The sequence below is a fragment of the Plutella xylostella genome, chromosome 9 (assembly GCF_932276165.1).
Source record: "Plutella xylostella chromosome 9, ilPluXylo3.1, whole genome shotgun sequence".
Classification (NCBI taxonomy): Eukaryota; Metazoa; Arthropoda; class Insecta; order Lepidoptera; family Plutellidae; genus Plutella; species Plutella xylostella.
In genome coordinates, this window is record NC_063989.1 from 5,752,274 (window position 1) to 5,766,053 (window position 13,780).

General features: G+C 39.2%; 2 protein-coding genes across 2 annotated transcripts; both read left to right on the forward strand.

Annotated features, from left to right (window-relative positions):
• Positions 1–7: 7 nt before the first annotated feature.
• Positions 8–7,001, forward strand: LOC105383307 (transmembrane protein 161B). The gene is made up of 9 exons (XM_011553342.3): positions 8–149; positions 242–604; positions 822–901; positions 1,237–1,452; positions 1,908–2,024; positions 2,195–2,335; positions 2,653–2,827; positions 3,140–3,400; positions 5,631–7,001. Exons 1-9 carry the CDS (start codon positions 147–149, stop codon positions 5,748–5,750), a joined length of 1,476 nt encoding a protein of 491 aa, XP_011551644.3. The 5' UTR covers positions 8–146; the 3' UTR covers positions 5,751–7,001.
• Positions 7,002–8,677: 1,676 nt separating this feature from the next.
• On the forward strand, positions 8,678–11,995 carry LOC105383306 (heat shock 70 kDa protein cognate 4; the record flags this gene model as incomplete). Its single annotated transcript, NM_001305515.1, is given in 4 exon segments — positions 8,678–8,800; positions 9,329–9,536; positions 10,161–11,787; positions 11,860–11,995. Coding segments are annotated over 3 exon segments (1,881 nt in total). The 3' UTR covers positions 11,906–11,995.
• Between the last annotated feature and the right edge of the window lie 1,785 nt (positions 11,996–13,780).

Consider the following 13,780-nt stretch of genomic DNA (forward strand, 5'->3'; position numbering starts at 1 on the left):
TGACAGTTCAGTGTCATCGTCGTAAATTTTTAGGTTATGTATAGCTGGATTAGCTGGAATGATTTTTGTAAAAATAACTAAAATTAAATAGCCAATATTTTATATTTTTTTTATTACATTGGGTTTTGAATGAAAACCATCTCAACATGGTTAGTGAATAACATTTTGGTTTCATCTAGTTATTTTGGTAGGTTAAAACCTTGCAATTTGATGACCTCTCACATTTATTTCTTATTTATAGGCATTGCTCGGTGCTCAATTGGTGATAACTTTGATAATGGTCTCAGTAATACAGAAGCTTGGAAATTATTCTTTTGCAAGATGGCTACTATGTTCAAGAGGTTTAATACGATATTTGTATCCTGACAATAGTGAATTGAAATCACTAGCTGGTGTTCCTAAGGATAAACCAAAATCTAAGAAAGGAGGAAAAGGCGATCACAATGGGAAGGTGGAAACGTTTCACGTGCCTCGGAACCTGGGCATCCAGCTGGAGACAGCACCAGTGACAGCCTTAGATGTGATCCATTTAAGATTTTACACTGAGTACCAATGGATGGTTGATTTTTCGCTGTATGCCAGCATAGTTTATGTTTTGTCTGAGGTAATGTAAAGAAAACATTTAATTATGATTAGTATATCTTATAAATATTTACATCAATCACAAAGTCTCAGTCAATTTGAGGCACTTATTCCCTTACCTGTGTAGCTTTGGTCTTTCTTCAGCTAAGTGGCATTATTCAATGGTTAAAAACTTTATTTCAATGCATGACTACTGCATATCGTATTATGTATTAATATTTTAATAATTTTTATTTCAGGCCTACAATTCAGTTTTTCCACAAAAAGATGACTTGAATTTGAGTATGGTTTGGTGTCTACTGGTTGTGCTGTTTTCATTGTATCCTTTTACAATATTTTATTATTATAAAATGCTTAAAACAATGCCTCAGGTTCCCTATTCTAGTCAACTATGTTACCAAAGTGATAGTAAATTAATACATTGATAATCAATGAAAGTAACATCTTATTCATGACTAGAGTAAAAATATGTTGAATATACAATCACTCAAGTCACGACTCCTTGAAGTTGATAAATCAGACAAATTAAGTTTGTCGATAGACTCCCTTTGGTGACTTCAGTATATGAGTATTTTACCACCAATATAAAATATCACACAACCCTCTACATTAAGTTTGCTATACCACTTTGCATAATCCTTAACACAAACACAGTAAGATCCTCCTGTCCCTAACCAAGCAGTACTTCACAAGCGAGGAGTCTATGGGGGAGCGCTCGACATGCATAGTGTCATTCTGTGTGTTCCTGCTGATCGCAATGATGATCCTCATTGTTGATGACAAAAACCTCGAGGTTGGGGTGGATCCCGCCTACGACAGCTTCCATGACAATGCTTCCAAATTCCTGCAGAACCAGGGACTTACTTCTGTGTAAGTGAAGATAGATTTGGAAATTGCATTATTAGTTTTTCCACCATACCCTTGTCATAATCATAGAGCTGAAATGGAACTTCAAAAATCCAGCCATTCTCATCCAGCCAATACCAGATGCCTAAGTCCGCCGTACCCTATTGGTCATTGATCACTAACAGAGTAATGTAAATTTTCACACTTAGCTAGGTCACTTAATGCAGCCTAATAGTTTTGGTTGTTGTTAGAGATCTCAACCCCAGGTAGTTGTGAAACTCGAAAGTATAGTGATGAAAAGTTCTTTGGCTTATAATAATATGTATGTATTGGAAAATTGCATTAATCCTAAACATAATCACTGATATGCAACATGTATATGTGTATGAAACAAAAAAATCATGATTTAATTTCAAAGTGTTTTTAAGACACTCAACAGTTTACAGAATTTTCACATGTTTAAATTGCTATTTTAACAGGGGGCCCGCATCAAAGCTGATATTGAAATTCTCAATGGCCGTGTGGGCAGCGCTAATCGGGACTCTGTTCACTTTCCCGGGACTTCGCGTTGCCAGAATGCACTGGGATTCATTACAGTAGGTACCAATTAAACTAATAATCTTATATCATTGTGGTATAATAATTTTATGACACCCCTAATTGCATCAAGGATGCTGGAATGCAATGACTTAGAACGGCACAGGACCATAAAATTTGAGTATAACGCAACTTCTAAATTAATATGTAACTTTGTTACACATTCCAGTTATTGCAGTGAGAACAAGATAAAGACATTGCTACACAACTGCAACTTCGCTATGCCGTTCATTCTGGTGCTGCTGTGGGTGCGGCCAATCACGAGGGACTACCTCACTGAAAGAATCTTCAGCGGAATGGAGAAGCCTTTGTAAGCACATAATCTATATACTCAGTGTTATGTTGAACACAAATAGTCAACATGCTATGTATTCAAACTGGGTATGAAGTTATACTGTTGATAAATATGTAATAACTGAGCTAGCAAGCATTTCTTTACTATAAAACGATTACCTATGGATTAAATTGTTATGTCTAGTATTATGTAAAACTTCTCCTGAGAGCAACAAAAAACACATTTATTTAATACTTACTTTACAAAATGATGATACTTTTTTACTGATCGCATTTACAATACCACTGCAAGTTAAACTAACCAATTCAACCCCATCCCAATACCTCTTCCAGAATGACGTCCCAAGCGTTCGACACGCTCCGCCTCTCTCTACTCGTGCTGACGGTGCTGCTGCGGCTGTGCCTCATGCCGCGCTGCCTGCAGGCCTACCTCGACATGGCGCAGCGGCGACTCGACGCGCAGAAGAACGAGGCGGGCAGGATCACGAATATTGAGCTGCAGAAGAAGGTATTTTATGATGTAACATGAAACAGGCCGACATGGAGGTGGCGGGACGACCTCGTCAAATATTTGCCGGATTAGGGGCTACCTCCCAATCCATTGAATCGGGATGAGTAAAAAATTAAAGAGGAGGTCTTTGCCAAAGTTTTTAAAATACTGTATATACCAAGCACAAATCTTGCGAGCATAATGAGAAAATATTCAAGAAACCAGTGGGGATAGTGGGTGTGGCCGCGAAGCATAGCTAACCTACGAATAAATATTTATTTACTTTGTAGATATAATCAACCGGTTAATATTTTTTGCATTCTTCCGCAGGTGGCCTCAGTATTCTACTACCTGTGCGTAGTAGCGCTCCAGTACATCTGCCCGATCATCATGTGCCTGTACTTCGGGTTGATGTACAAGACCCTGGGTGGGTATACATGGACGGGTCTGTTCTACGAGAGCCACGGGACCTGTAGCGCGGCCGGCATTGGATTAGTGAACACGACGGATCAAATAGTCGGTGAAGAGACAGAGTCCACGATTAGAGAGTCGGCGCAGCAGTTTCAGATGGCACTGGACAATTTGAAGATGGTTAGTAAAAAAAATCTAGGTAACCTAGTGTAGGTTTTATTCTGCGGGAATTCAGGAATAAAAGTAGTTCTTAAGTTGTAGTAAAAGTGGTATTGGTATAATTACACCCGGTTTCAGAATAGAGTATTCAAGAAAATCTCAGTAGAGATTTGCTCAATCGTTGAGTAGATACTTAGGTTTTCTACGTTTCACAAGTCGAACATAGTTTTTATCAAACCGTACTTAGCTAAGTATTTAATCAAAGTGCCTCTAAGCACGACTTTACGTTTCATTATATGTACAAAAAACCGGTTTTAATCGATACAACTATTGTATAGGATTTTTGTTAAAAAATATTGACGAATTTAATTTCAAACACGTGAAATTATTAAAAGAATTATCTATTTATAATAAATATTAGGCCATAATGTTATAAATTCAGATATTTCTTTTAATTTCGAATCACCAAGATAGACAACGGAACGCATTTCAAAATCCAATCTGTGAAATTCGAAATGTCATTGTCATTTCATTGTCAATCAATCAAATCTATTGTCATTTCATAAATATTCATCTTCAAAACCAAATATAATCTTGTGTATTTTACCATAGTTATCTATTAAATTAAAGGATTCTAACCAAATATTAAAATGGAAAGGAAGATAATAATTAGTTAGTTCAGTGACTGGACCCAGTGAGCAACCAAGTAGAGCACTGACTTGGTAGCCCCGTGTGAATGCTGGAATAAATAACGAAAACTGCCTTCCCTCAACTCGGATCTGTGTGGGACTCCAACATGCTCAACCGTTGCGTAAAAACCCCTCTTCAACTCCGTGGTCAAGTCGCTTCTGCTGTTCGATTGTGACTAAGGGATCGATGAACCAACTACATATCGAGTAAGAAGTCGCATGGCGAATTGGAGATTGATCGGCCACACTATCAGAAGGGACGCACCACCGCAGACGCGGTCGCCTCGTGCACACATGGCGGCGTACAGTCGACGCCGAGCTGCGAGCGCAAGGCCTGAGCTGGACGGAGGCCAGAGCGGTTGCTGAGGACCGGACGGCGTGGCGCACTATCGTGAAGACCCTCTGTACCACCAGGGTACCTTAGAACAACAACAACAAATCAAACCCGGAGCAATTTTTTTGATTTCTAAGTTATTACTGTTATTTTTGTTCCTGATAAAAAATATTATTAAATAAAGAATATTAAAGTTTAAACAAATATTTTTATTTATAGCCATGAAATCTAATATAAGTCCTTACATTCATAAATATTTAATGTGTCTCCACCAGTGCTGTTCTTACATGGTTCTTACAGCATATTCTTCTTGTTTTCAAAACTTTGCAGTTCTTGAGGCAAAGGCTGCACAGCATATGGTTCCTCTTCTATTTCATTGCCCAGAACCACAAGTATAATCGTCTAGTTCAGAGCCATGTTGTGCAACATCTCATAATGACCTTGTAAACCTTCTGCAATTTGAGTTGCATTACATAATGTAGATATGGGAATCTTCTCTTTAGCACCACAAAGCATCACTCAATGGTGTTTCTTGTTGGGTTCTGGGCTCTATTAAATGCTACTTGTGTATGGCTGCATTTATGAATGGTGTTATAAGATTAGATTAACGAAGTATCGTCACTGGACATTGTACAGCAAACAAAACTCTTGTATAATACTTGATATTTCACAATAATCACGAGTAAAAATATTTGATTAAGGTTTAAGTAGCCGAAATTGGTTACTTAAATTTGACAGACTCAACTTTGAGCAAGTACGGTTTGAGCGATGTCAAACGCGTTGTGAAACGCATTTTTGTCGCTAAGCATGCCAACTGTCAAATTTGAGATTTCTCAAGCTCTGTTGCTCAAACCAAACTCAATCATAAGAAATCTCAATTCAGAAACAGAAATTTAATAAGTATGAACTTAAGTAGGCTTTGAGAACGACTCAACCTCAAATACTCAGTTGCGAAACCGAGGGTTAGTCTATGGTACCCAATTAATAGGTATAATAGGAATTATATTTTTATACCAAAACTATTCATTATATGGAAAGTTATTTTGCATTGAAAACATAGTAAGCATGCATAGCATGGTATGTTATTCCCATCGCCATACTGCACTAGAATTAAATTTATATACTTAAATGCACTGGCAATAAACATTTTACCTGCAATACACCACCTACCGACACACAGAAACTCTTTCAAACTAATGAACCGTGTCTCATATCTATTTCTTTCCAGGTGTTTACGGAAGAAGTATACAGGGGCCTCTTTGGCTTCGCAACCTGGTGGTGTTGCTTCGCCTGGTTCATCACCACGTCACTAGGCGCCGCCTACCAAACCTACTTCAGAATCTCGTGATGCTAAAGTTTACTTTTTAAGCATAGTATTGATAGTATTAAGGAAAATTATACAGCTGAACAAACTGCCAATCAGTAGGAAAGTATCGTACATGAGTTTTATCCTTGGTGCTTGTTCATATTGAACTGGCGGGAAAATTAATGTAGACCGCACGGGCATTTCTATATCAACAAATTTATATTATGAAATCATAATTATGTCTGATATTTTGTGACCGCCCCGCGATTTCAATGTGAAGCACTTAGCTGAAATAAAATCTGGATGTAAATGTTTATGTTTAAAATATCGCAAGTATTTGTAGTGTTACCACTGTAGTCTAGTCAGATAGTTGTTTTGTTACTGTAAGTGTAAGCTCTACTAATCTCCATGGACTTGATTAGGTCTGACTGAAAACAGTTTTTATACTCAAATTTTAATATTTTCTTGAAACCGATGCATGTAATGAACGCTTCTGTTGTGCTATATATTGGTTACATAACATGTATTTAATTTATTGTCATTTCATAATTTATTGATGTGTGAAAGGAATGTTATAATTATGGATATATTATGTGACTGCATTTAGTATTAGTTGAAGACTTATTGTGTTCTAGGTACTACTTTCGCACAAATGTTTATTTTCCTGTTTCAAGTACATTCACGAGCACTAACAATAAAAGTACAGATTTCTAAGTGTGGTAGCGATTCTAAAAACACTAAATTTCAAATTATAACTATAAAAACTCAAAATTCTTTCTTAATAAATAGTTAACATTAACCTCTATCTTCTAGTGCTTCTAAATCTTGTTTTGACCTGGCAAAATTTATAGTTTAACATTGATAAAATAAAATGTTGTGCCTTCAAAATCGATATCATACGCCTGTAAATATAGTAAATATACTAACAGACATTCTACAGAATATGCTCCATTCATTTCAGATGATTTGATATTTAAGAAATGTACACAGTTTTTTTGAACTGAGTTTTTTGGTTTCTGTACTCTGACCTTACTGGTGCTCGTGTTCGTACCTAATCTTACGTAATATAGCTATACATGATCGAATTTTATCAATGATCTAGCGGTAGTGTGTCACCTAAGAACCTACTACTATCGCCTCTGTCACTGATAAAATTTCATCTTGTATAAGTCTTGTTTGCTATTTGCTTCATGATCCTTTGTTTGTAGGATACATTTGAAAGAATTCAGTGAATTCTTTTAAAAGCTTCGTTGTTTTAAAAGGACTGTTATTAAAATAAAGTTTTATTTATTACATTTTGTTTTAATTTTGCTCTGATTGTGGACTTAAATCGCCCATACTTTTATGCGTTTAAACTCTACTGCAAAATATTATTATCATAAGCATACGCAGGATAGTTTAAATACGTAGGTAAGTAATAAGGAAGTACTTACTCGTAAATTAGGAAGCGACATAGATAGGTTGGTGCTTAGGAATTAGGCAATAATAACGGCCTCAGGCTCTGTGTGGGTAGTTAGTAAACATCATAATGCATATAGTATGTATAAGTAGGTACATAGTGCATAATGTACATCAATTACACTCACGAAAGTCACGAGCAATGAAAAAGTTCCAGTGAGAAAAGCACCAAATTACCTACTCCTAAACGGAAATCTGCAATATTGAAGTAGATTAAAACAGCGCATCAGAATATTACGAACCAAAACGTAGACGAAGAGTGTATTGGAACTTTTTCATTGCTCGCAAGAGTGCTTATGTACCTGCGTATATAGGTACCCTACGCCACATAACAGCTCGAAACTATTAGGTCCAGAGTAAATAGTACAGGCAATGCATCAGCAGCGGTTAGTGCATTGACCACTGATCCGATTAGTCTAGTCTTTGCACTGAGTGAAGTGTTGTTAGCGGTTCGATTCCCGACATGGTTTAAATACATGGACCTTGGATATTCCAAGTGAATGTTACAAGGCTCTTTTAAATGAATTCAATACAATCGTTCCAGTTATAAGTACAGCTGTTATCCCGCTAATCCTGTTTTGATTACTTACCGCTTTTGCTTTTTGTATACGTTACGTGATATATGTATGATCCTGATGTGTGCTGCCGCCCTAAATCTTAATGTCTAAAAACTCAAAATAATGACGAGACGTATTTTGTAGCGCGGACCATAGAGAGCGCACTCTATATTCTATTTCATTCATTCAATTTATTCGTTCATTCATCAATAATTTTCATGTTGGCAGCACTTATTCTCGGACTAGTGATGTATCAGCCACTTGTAAAATAATTATCGATAAAAAAACAGACATTATTATTGATGGGCTATGTCCGAAAAAAATCAACAACGTTCATAATTTTTCTGATGATAGGAATAATCCTCCGTATAATCCTTAAAAAATCTTAGATTTTTTTTATGCGTCAGTATAATTTTATAAAAATTAATTTCAATTTTCACAAAACGGGGAAATTACGGCACTTCAAAACTTTTTCCATCGTCTCTCAGTCACTTCGAAATTAAGGTAGAGTCCAACTATATAGTCGTGAAAACGAAAGTGGATCCTAACTAATTGTTTAAGATCGTATTTAATCGATCTGTTATATTTATTAAAAGACAAATCCTTTTTTTGAAGTCGGTTAAAAATGTATGTAAAAGTATGTATTAAATAACTGATAATCATAAAAAAATCTTAGCAAAAGCGCACTCTTTGATGTCAGGACTTTACAGTTTGACTGTACACGTAGTTATTTCAACTAAAAATGACTAATGATGCCAAAATTTTAACTTTACACTTACTACTCGCCCTCCACCCATGTGCGAATTATCGACTAAAGCCATCACTATATTTCTTTCCAGACGCCATTAAATAATTTCGACCAATAGAATTTCAGTACCTATCGAGGGAAGATTTTCTATTGGCTGCTGGTGAAGGAAGTTTCCAGAATCTGCTAGTGACGTCGGTCAATGACACGGAGGTATAAAATACTCCAGCCATTTTCAGCGCCATTTTATTAAGTGAAAAGAAGCCGTCAATCGCGCACGTTTGCAGAGTTTCTAGCTAATTCTTCGACTGATATTTAGATAATCCAACAAAGTAAGTGCAATTTCACCATTTATTTACCTCTTTATCTTTCCAAAATCATATATTGTAATGAAAATTGTGAATATTTTTTTTTTAAAGCTTCAATAGAACTCCCCTTTGTCAAATTTTATTGAATTTCCTCATCCTCCATCAATAATTATCCATTGCGTCAGTTAGGTAGGTGGGTCATATTGTTATTTTATGGCTCCCAGTTCCAGACAACATAAATCCTTTGGTTCTTTGTCCTCGCCTGCTGATAAGATGGTGGCCGCCTCGCCGCAGCCGCCTATTCCCACGTGGTTGCATCATGGGACTATGATTCTAAGGTCTCGGTTTCTATGTGTAGGACCTTGATAAACCTACGTTGAATGTACAAACTGCAAAGTCTGTGTCTAGAGTCTAGAACATTCGTGTAGTTTATCGATTATCCGCATCGGCAATGGCGGCGGTAGGACGCGTCGGTAATAATTATACGGCGGCGCCGCCACACGTGGGAACTTTGCGCAACGTTAACCTTTAACCTTTGCCTCCTTGTTCTAGATGGCAACGAAAGCACCCGCAGTAGGAATCGACCTGGGAACCACGTACTCTTGCGTGGGAGTGTTCCAGCATGGGAAGGTGGAGATCATCGCCAACGACCAGGGCAACCGCACCACGCCCTCGTACGTCGCCTTCACCGACACCGAGCGTCTCATCGGAGACGCCGCCAAGAACCAGGTGGCGATGAACCCCAACAACACCATCTTCGGTAAGTTGACCTCGTGGGAGTTGACTAGTTAACCTCGTGGAGCCTCACGATTGATTGATTATCTTAATGGAAATGGCTGAGCAAACTGTCGCAGTATTAAGCTAAGATAAGATTTCTAAAAATAGGTTACCAGACATGCGTGGGTGATTCTAGGAAAAGCAACACCTACGTATTTTTTCTCGACGTTATTAATGTTACAACCTACCTATGAGTCTGACTCACAGATTTTCACAATATTACTAATTGTTGCCTACCTACTCATTCCAGTTTTTGGAATGGTAGGTATTGTAAATGAATGGATGACTCAAACGTGTCTGCTTCCTTTGTTTAAATACCTACTTCATGAAAAATTCAATCATGATATCAGATAATAATTTTTCTAAATGCTTCTGCGTCCTTGCTTATTAAAATGAATTAAGTATTATGATGAGTCAACTTTTTTAGCTATTGAATACTGCTGCAAGTTGCAAGGCGAAATAGGATTTTTATGATGACACCCAATTAACTAGACTAGAGTCTCTGAACATATTGAATGATAAAAGTTATCTGAGAAACTTATAAATATCAGACCAGTAGGCATATTCATATAAACAAAGTATTAAGAAATTATTTATCTTGTTACAGATGCCAAGCGTCTTATTGGACGCAAGTTTGAAGATGCTACCGTCCAAGCCGACATGAAGCACTGGCCTTTTGAAGTAGTCAGTGACGGAGGCAAGCCAAAGATCAAGGTAGCATACAAGGGAGAAGACAAAACCTTCTTCCCTGAAGAAGTTAGCTCAATGGTGCTTACAAAAATGAAGGAAACTGCTGAGGCTTACCTCGGTAAAACGGTGCAGAATGCAGTAATCACGGTTCCCGCCTATTTCAATGACTCACAAAGGCAGGCCACAAAAGATTCGGGTACGATCTCTGGCTTAAATGTTCTCCGTATTATCAACGAACCGACTGCTGCTGCGATTGCTTACGGTCTCGACAAGAAGGGAGGTGGCGAACGTAACGTTCTCATTTTCGACCTTGGTGGCGGCACCTTTGATGTGTCCATCCTGACCATCGAGGATGGTATCTTTGAAGTCAAGTCTACCGCCGGAGACACTCACTTGGGAGGTGAAGACTTCGACAACCGCATGGTCAACCACTTCGTGCAGGAGTTCAAGAGGAAGTACAAGAAGGACCTCACCACCAACAAGAGGGCCCTGAGGCGACTCCGCACCGCCTGCGAGAGGGCGAAGAGAACTCTCTCTTCCTCCACCCAGGCGAGCATTGAAATTGACTCCCTGTATGAAGGTATTGACTTCTACACATCCATCACCAGGGCTCGTTTTGAGGAGCTGAACGCTGACCTGTTCCGTTCCACCATGGAGCCGGTCGAGAAGTCGCTCCGTGACGCCAAGATGGACAAGGCCCAGATCCACGACATTGTGCTTGTCGGCGGCTCCACTCGTATCCCCAAGGTACAGAAGCTGCTGCAAGACTTCTTCAATGGCAAGGAGCTGAACAAGTCCATCAACCCCGACGAGGCCGTGGCGTACGGCGCCGCCGTGCAGGCCGCCATCCTGCACGGAGACAAGTCTGAGGAGGTGCAGGACCTGTTGCTGCTGGATGTGACCCCGCTGTCGCTCGGAATCGAGACCGCCGGAGGAGTCATGACCACGCTCATCAAGCGCAACACCACCATCCCCACCAAGCAGACTCAGACCTTCACCACCTACTCCGACAACCAGCCCGGAGTGCTCATCCAGGTGTTCGAGGGCGAGCGTGCCATGACCAAGGACAACAACCTCCTGGGCAAGTTCGAGCTGACCGGCATCCCGCCGGCGCCGCGCGGCGTGCCCCAGATCGAGGTCACGTTCGACATCGACGCCAACGGTATCCTCAACGTGAGCGCCATCGAGAAGTCCACCAACAAGGAGAACAAGATTACCATCACCAACGACAAGGGTCGCCTGTCGAAGGAGGACATCGAGCGCATGGTCAACGAGGCCGAGAAGTACCGCAACGAGGATGAGAAGCAGAAGGAGACGATCGGCGCCAAGAACGCGCTCGAGTCGTACTGCTTCAACATGAAGTCCACCATGGAGGACGAGAAGCTCAAGGACAAGATCACCGACTCCGACAAGCAGATCATCCTGGACAAGTGCAACGACACCATCAAGTGGCTCGACTCCAACCAGCTGGCTGACAAGGAGGAGTACGAGCACAAGCAGAAGGAGCTCGAGGGCATCTGCAACCCGATCATCACCAAGCTGTACCAGGGAGCGGGTGGCCCACCCGGTGGCATGCCCGGATTCCCCGGCGGCGCGCCCGGAGCCGGCGGTGCCGCCCCCGGCGCCGGCGGTGCTGGCCCTACCATCGAGGAGGTCGACTAAACTACATTCCAAAGACTTACTTAACATCTTACGTTGCCGTCGCATCTTAATGCTTCTCTTTGTGCAAGTCTAATAAACAAATTTTAATTTATTTATCTCTTTCATTTTATGTAACATACCTTACATACCAATGCTAGGCAGGCAGTTTAATTTGAAAGCACAGTACATAGTACGCACTGTGATTAGTAATGATAATACATACTTGACATGAATTTACATAGAACTGCAGGGCTAGTACAGGGCGCATTAAGACGTGACAAGAGTATTGCATCGCGCTCACTCACATTGCACAGCCCCAAGGTCGAGCGCGACGAAGAACTCTTGTCACGCCTGAATAGCGCCCTGTGCTAGCGGCCTGTAGCCTAAATACTATGTTCACTGATGAAATTCTACCCTTGCATTCTTGCCCCTGAGCCCTGAATAAAGTGGGGTCGCGGTCGTTAACAACTAGGCTCGAAGGTCCTACACAGTGCGAGCTGCTGCCTCAGCTGTTCGGTTGATCTCTCGTGTAAAACCAGCCATTGTCAGCCAGCTATTTCGGGAGGGAAACCGTAGGGAAATATTAACCTCTCTTTAAATCTACACCTACTTGCCATTTATTTTTACATTAGGTACTTACCTACGTAGGCACTTAATTATAACGGTGGTAAATTATTTTATGAATAAACAGGTTGATACATTATGTATTTATTATAACAGCAAAACAAATAATTGAATTTTTAACATATAACTTACGATTACTATTATACTTCTTCCACAAATTGTTACAAAATATCTCATACATTTAATGGTACATCTATACACATTTATATTCAAATATAATATTTGTAGTCAGTTCACCCACGTTATTTCGGGATAGGTATAATTGATAAGGTTACCAAATTCGAGTGGGTAGAAGATAATTTAAACGTACACGTACTTACGGCGACTCTGACATTTAGCTACCTAGGAAAAGGTATAAATAAAGTAATATACAATATTATGTTCTAATTAATTAACAAAATTTTCAAATAGGTGGGCATCAGTTAGTTAGGAATCTTGGGATTTTAATTTCGCTGTAGTTATTACACTTTTTACAAAAAAAAACAAACTTTTAGGTATACTTGTATCTACCTAGGTAAAAGTAAATATAATGTTTTATTAAATATCATTTACTTCAGCTCCAGATAGAATATAAGTACAATGATCTTGTAAACAATGTTTTCTTTCCATCTATTTTAGGCACATAAAACCTTAGTGTCGGTCTTAATCATGTCTAAAACGTGCGTGTAGCCATTTATTATTGTAAAAATATTCTGGACAAGAATTTTATTAATATAAATAACTAACAAGGTCCCCGACATGATGATATTTTAGTAGTAGGATGTCGAAACACAAATATTTAGTTCGTTTTAGCCCGCATTCTAATATTTTTTCTCGATCATTGATGTTTTTTCAGGCAGAATAGGTATCGAAGAACCTTTCAGGCGTAATTTAAATCCAAATTTTAATTCCAGAGTTTTGGTAATGCGGATATTTTAGGTTTGATACGCCATTTCCCTAAACTTCAGCTGAAATACCATAGGCCCCCGCGGGTAGCAGCATTTCACCACAAAGTTAACCGTGGAGGGTGTTGTGGTTAGGTATTGACATAGATATGCACCTATCTACCTACTCCATAGATAGAAAATTATTAATATATAACACAAAAATGGTAGATAACATAGTCAGACAACTGAGTTTTGAGTTAGATATGTACTGGGTTGTAATGTAATGATGTTGTAAATTAAATTGGACTTTACATTAAATTCACAAACCATATCGACCAAGCGACCTTACCTCATACCTACATGACTGTTACAGGCTTCCTTACACGACCTACCTACAGTTACGTTC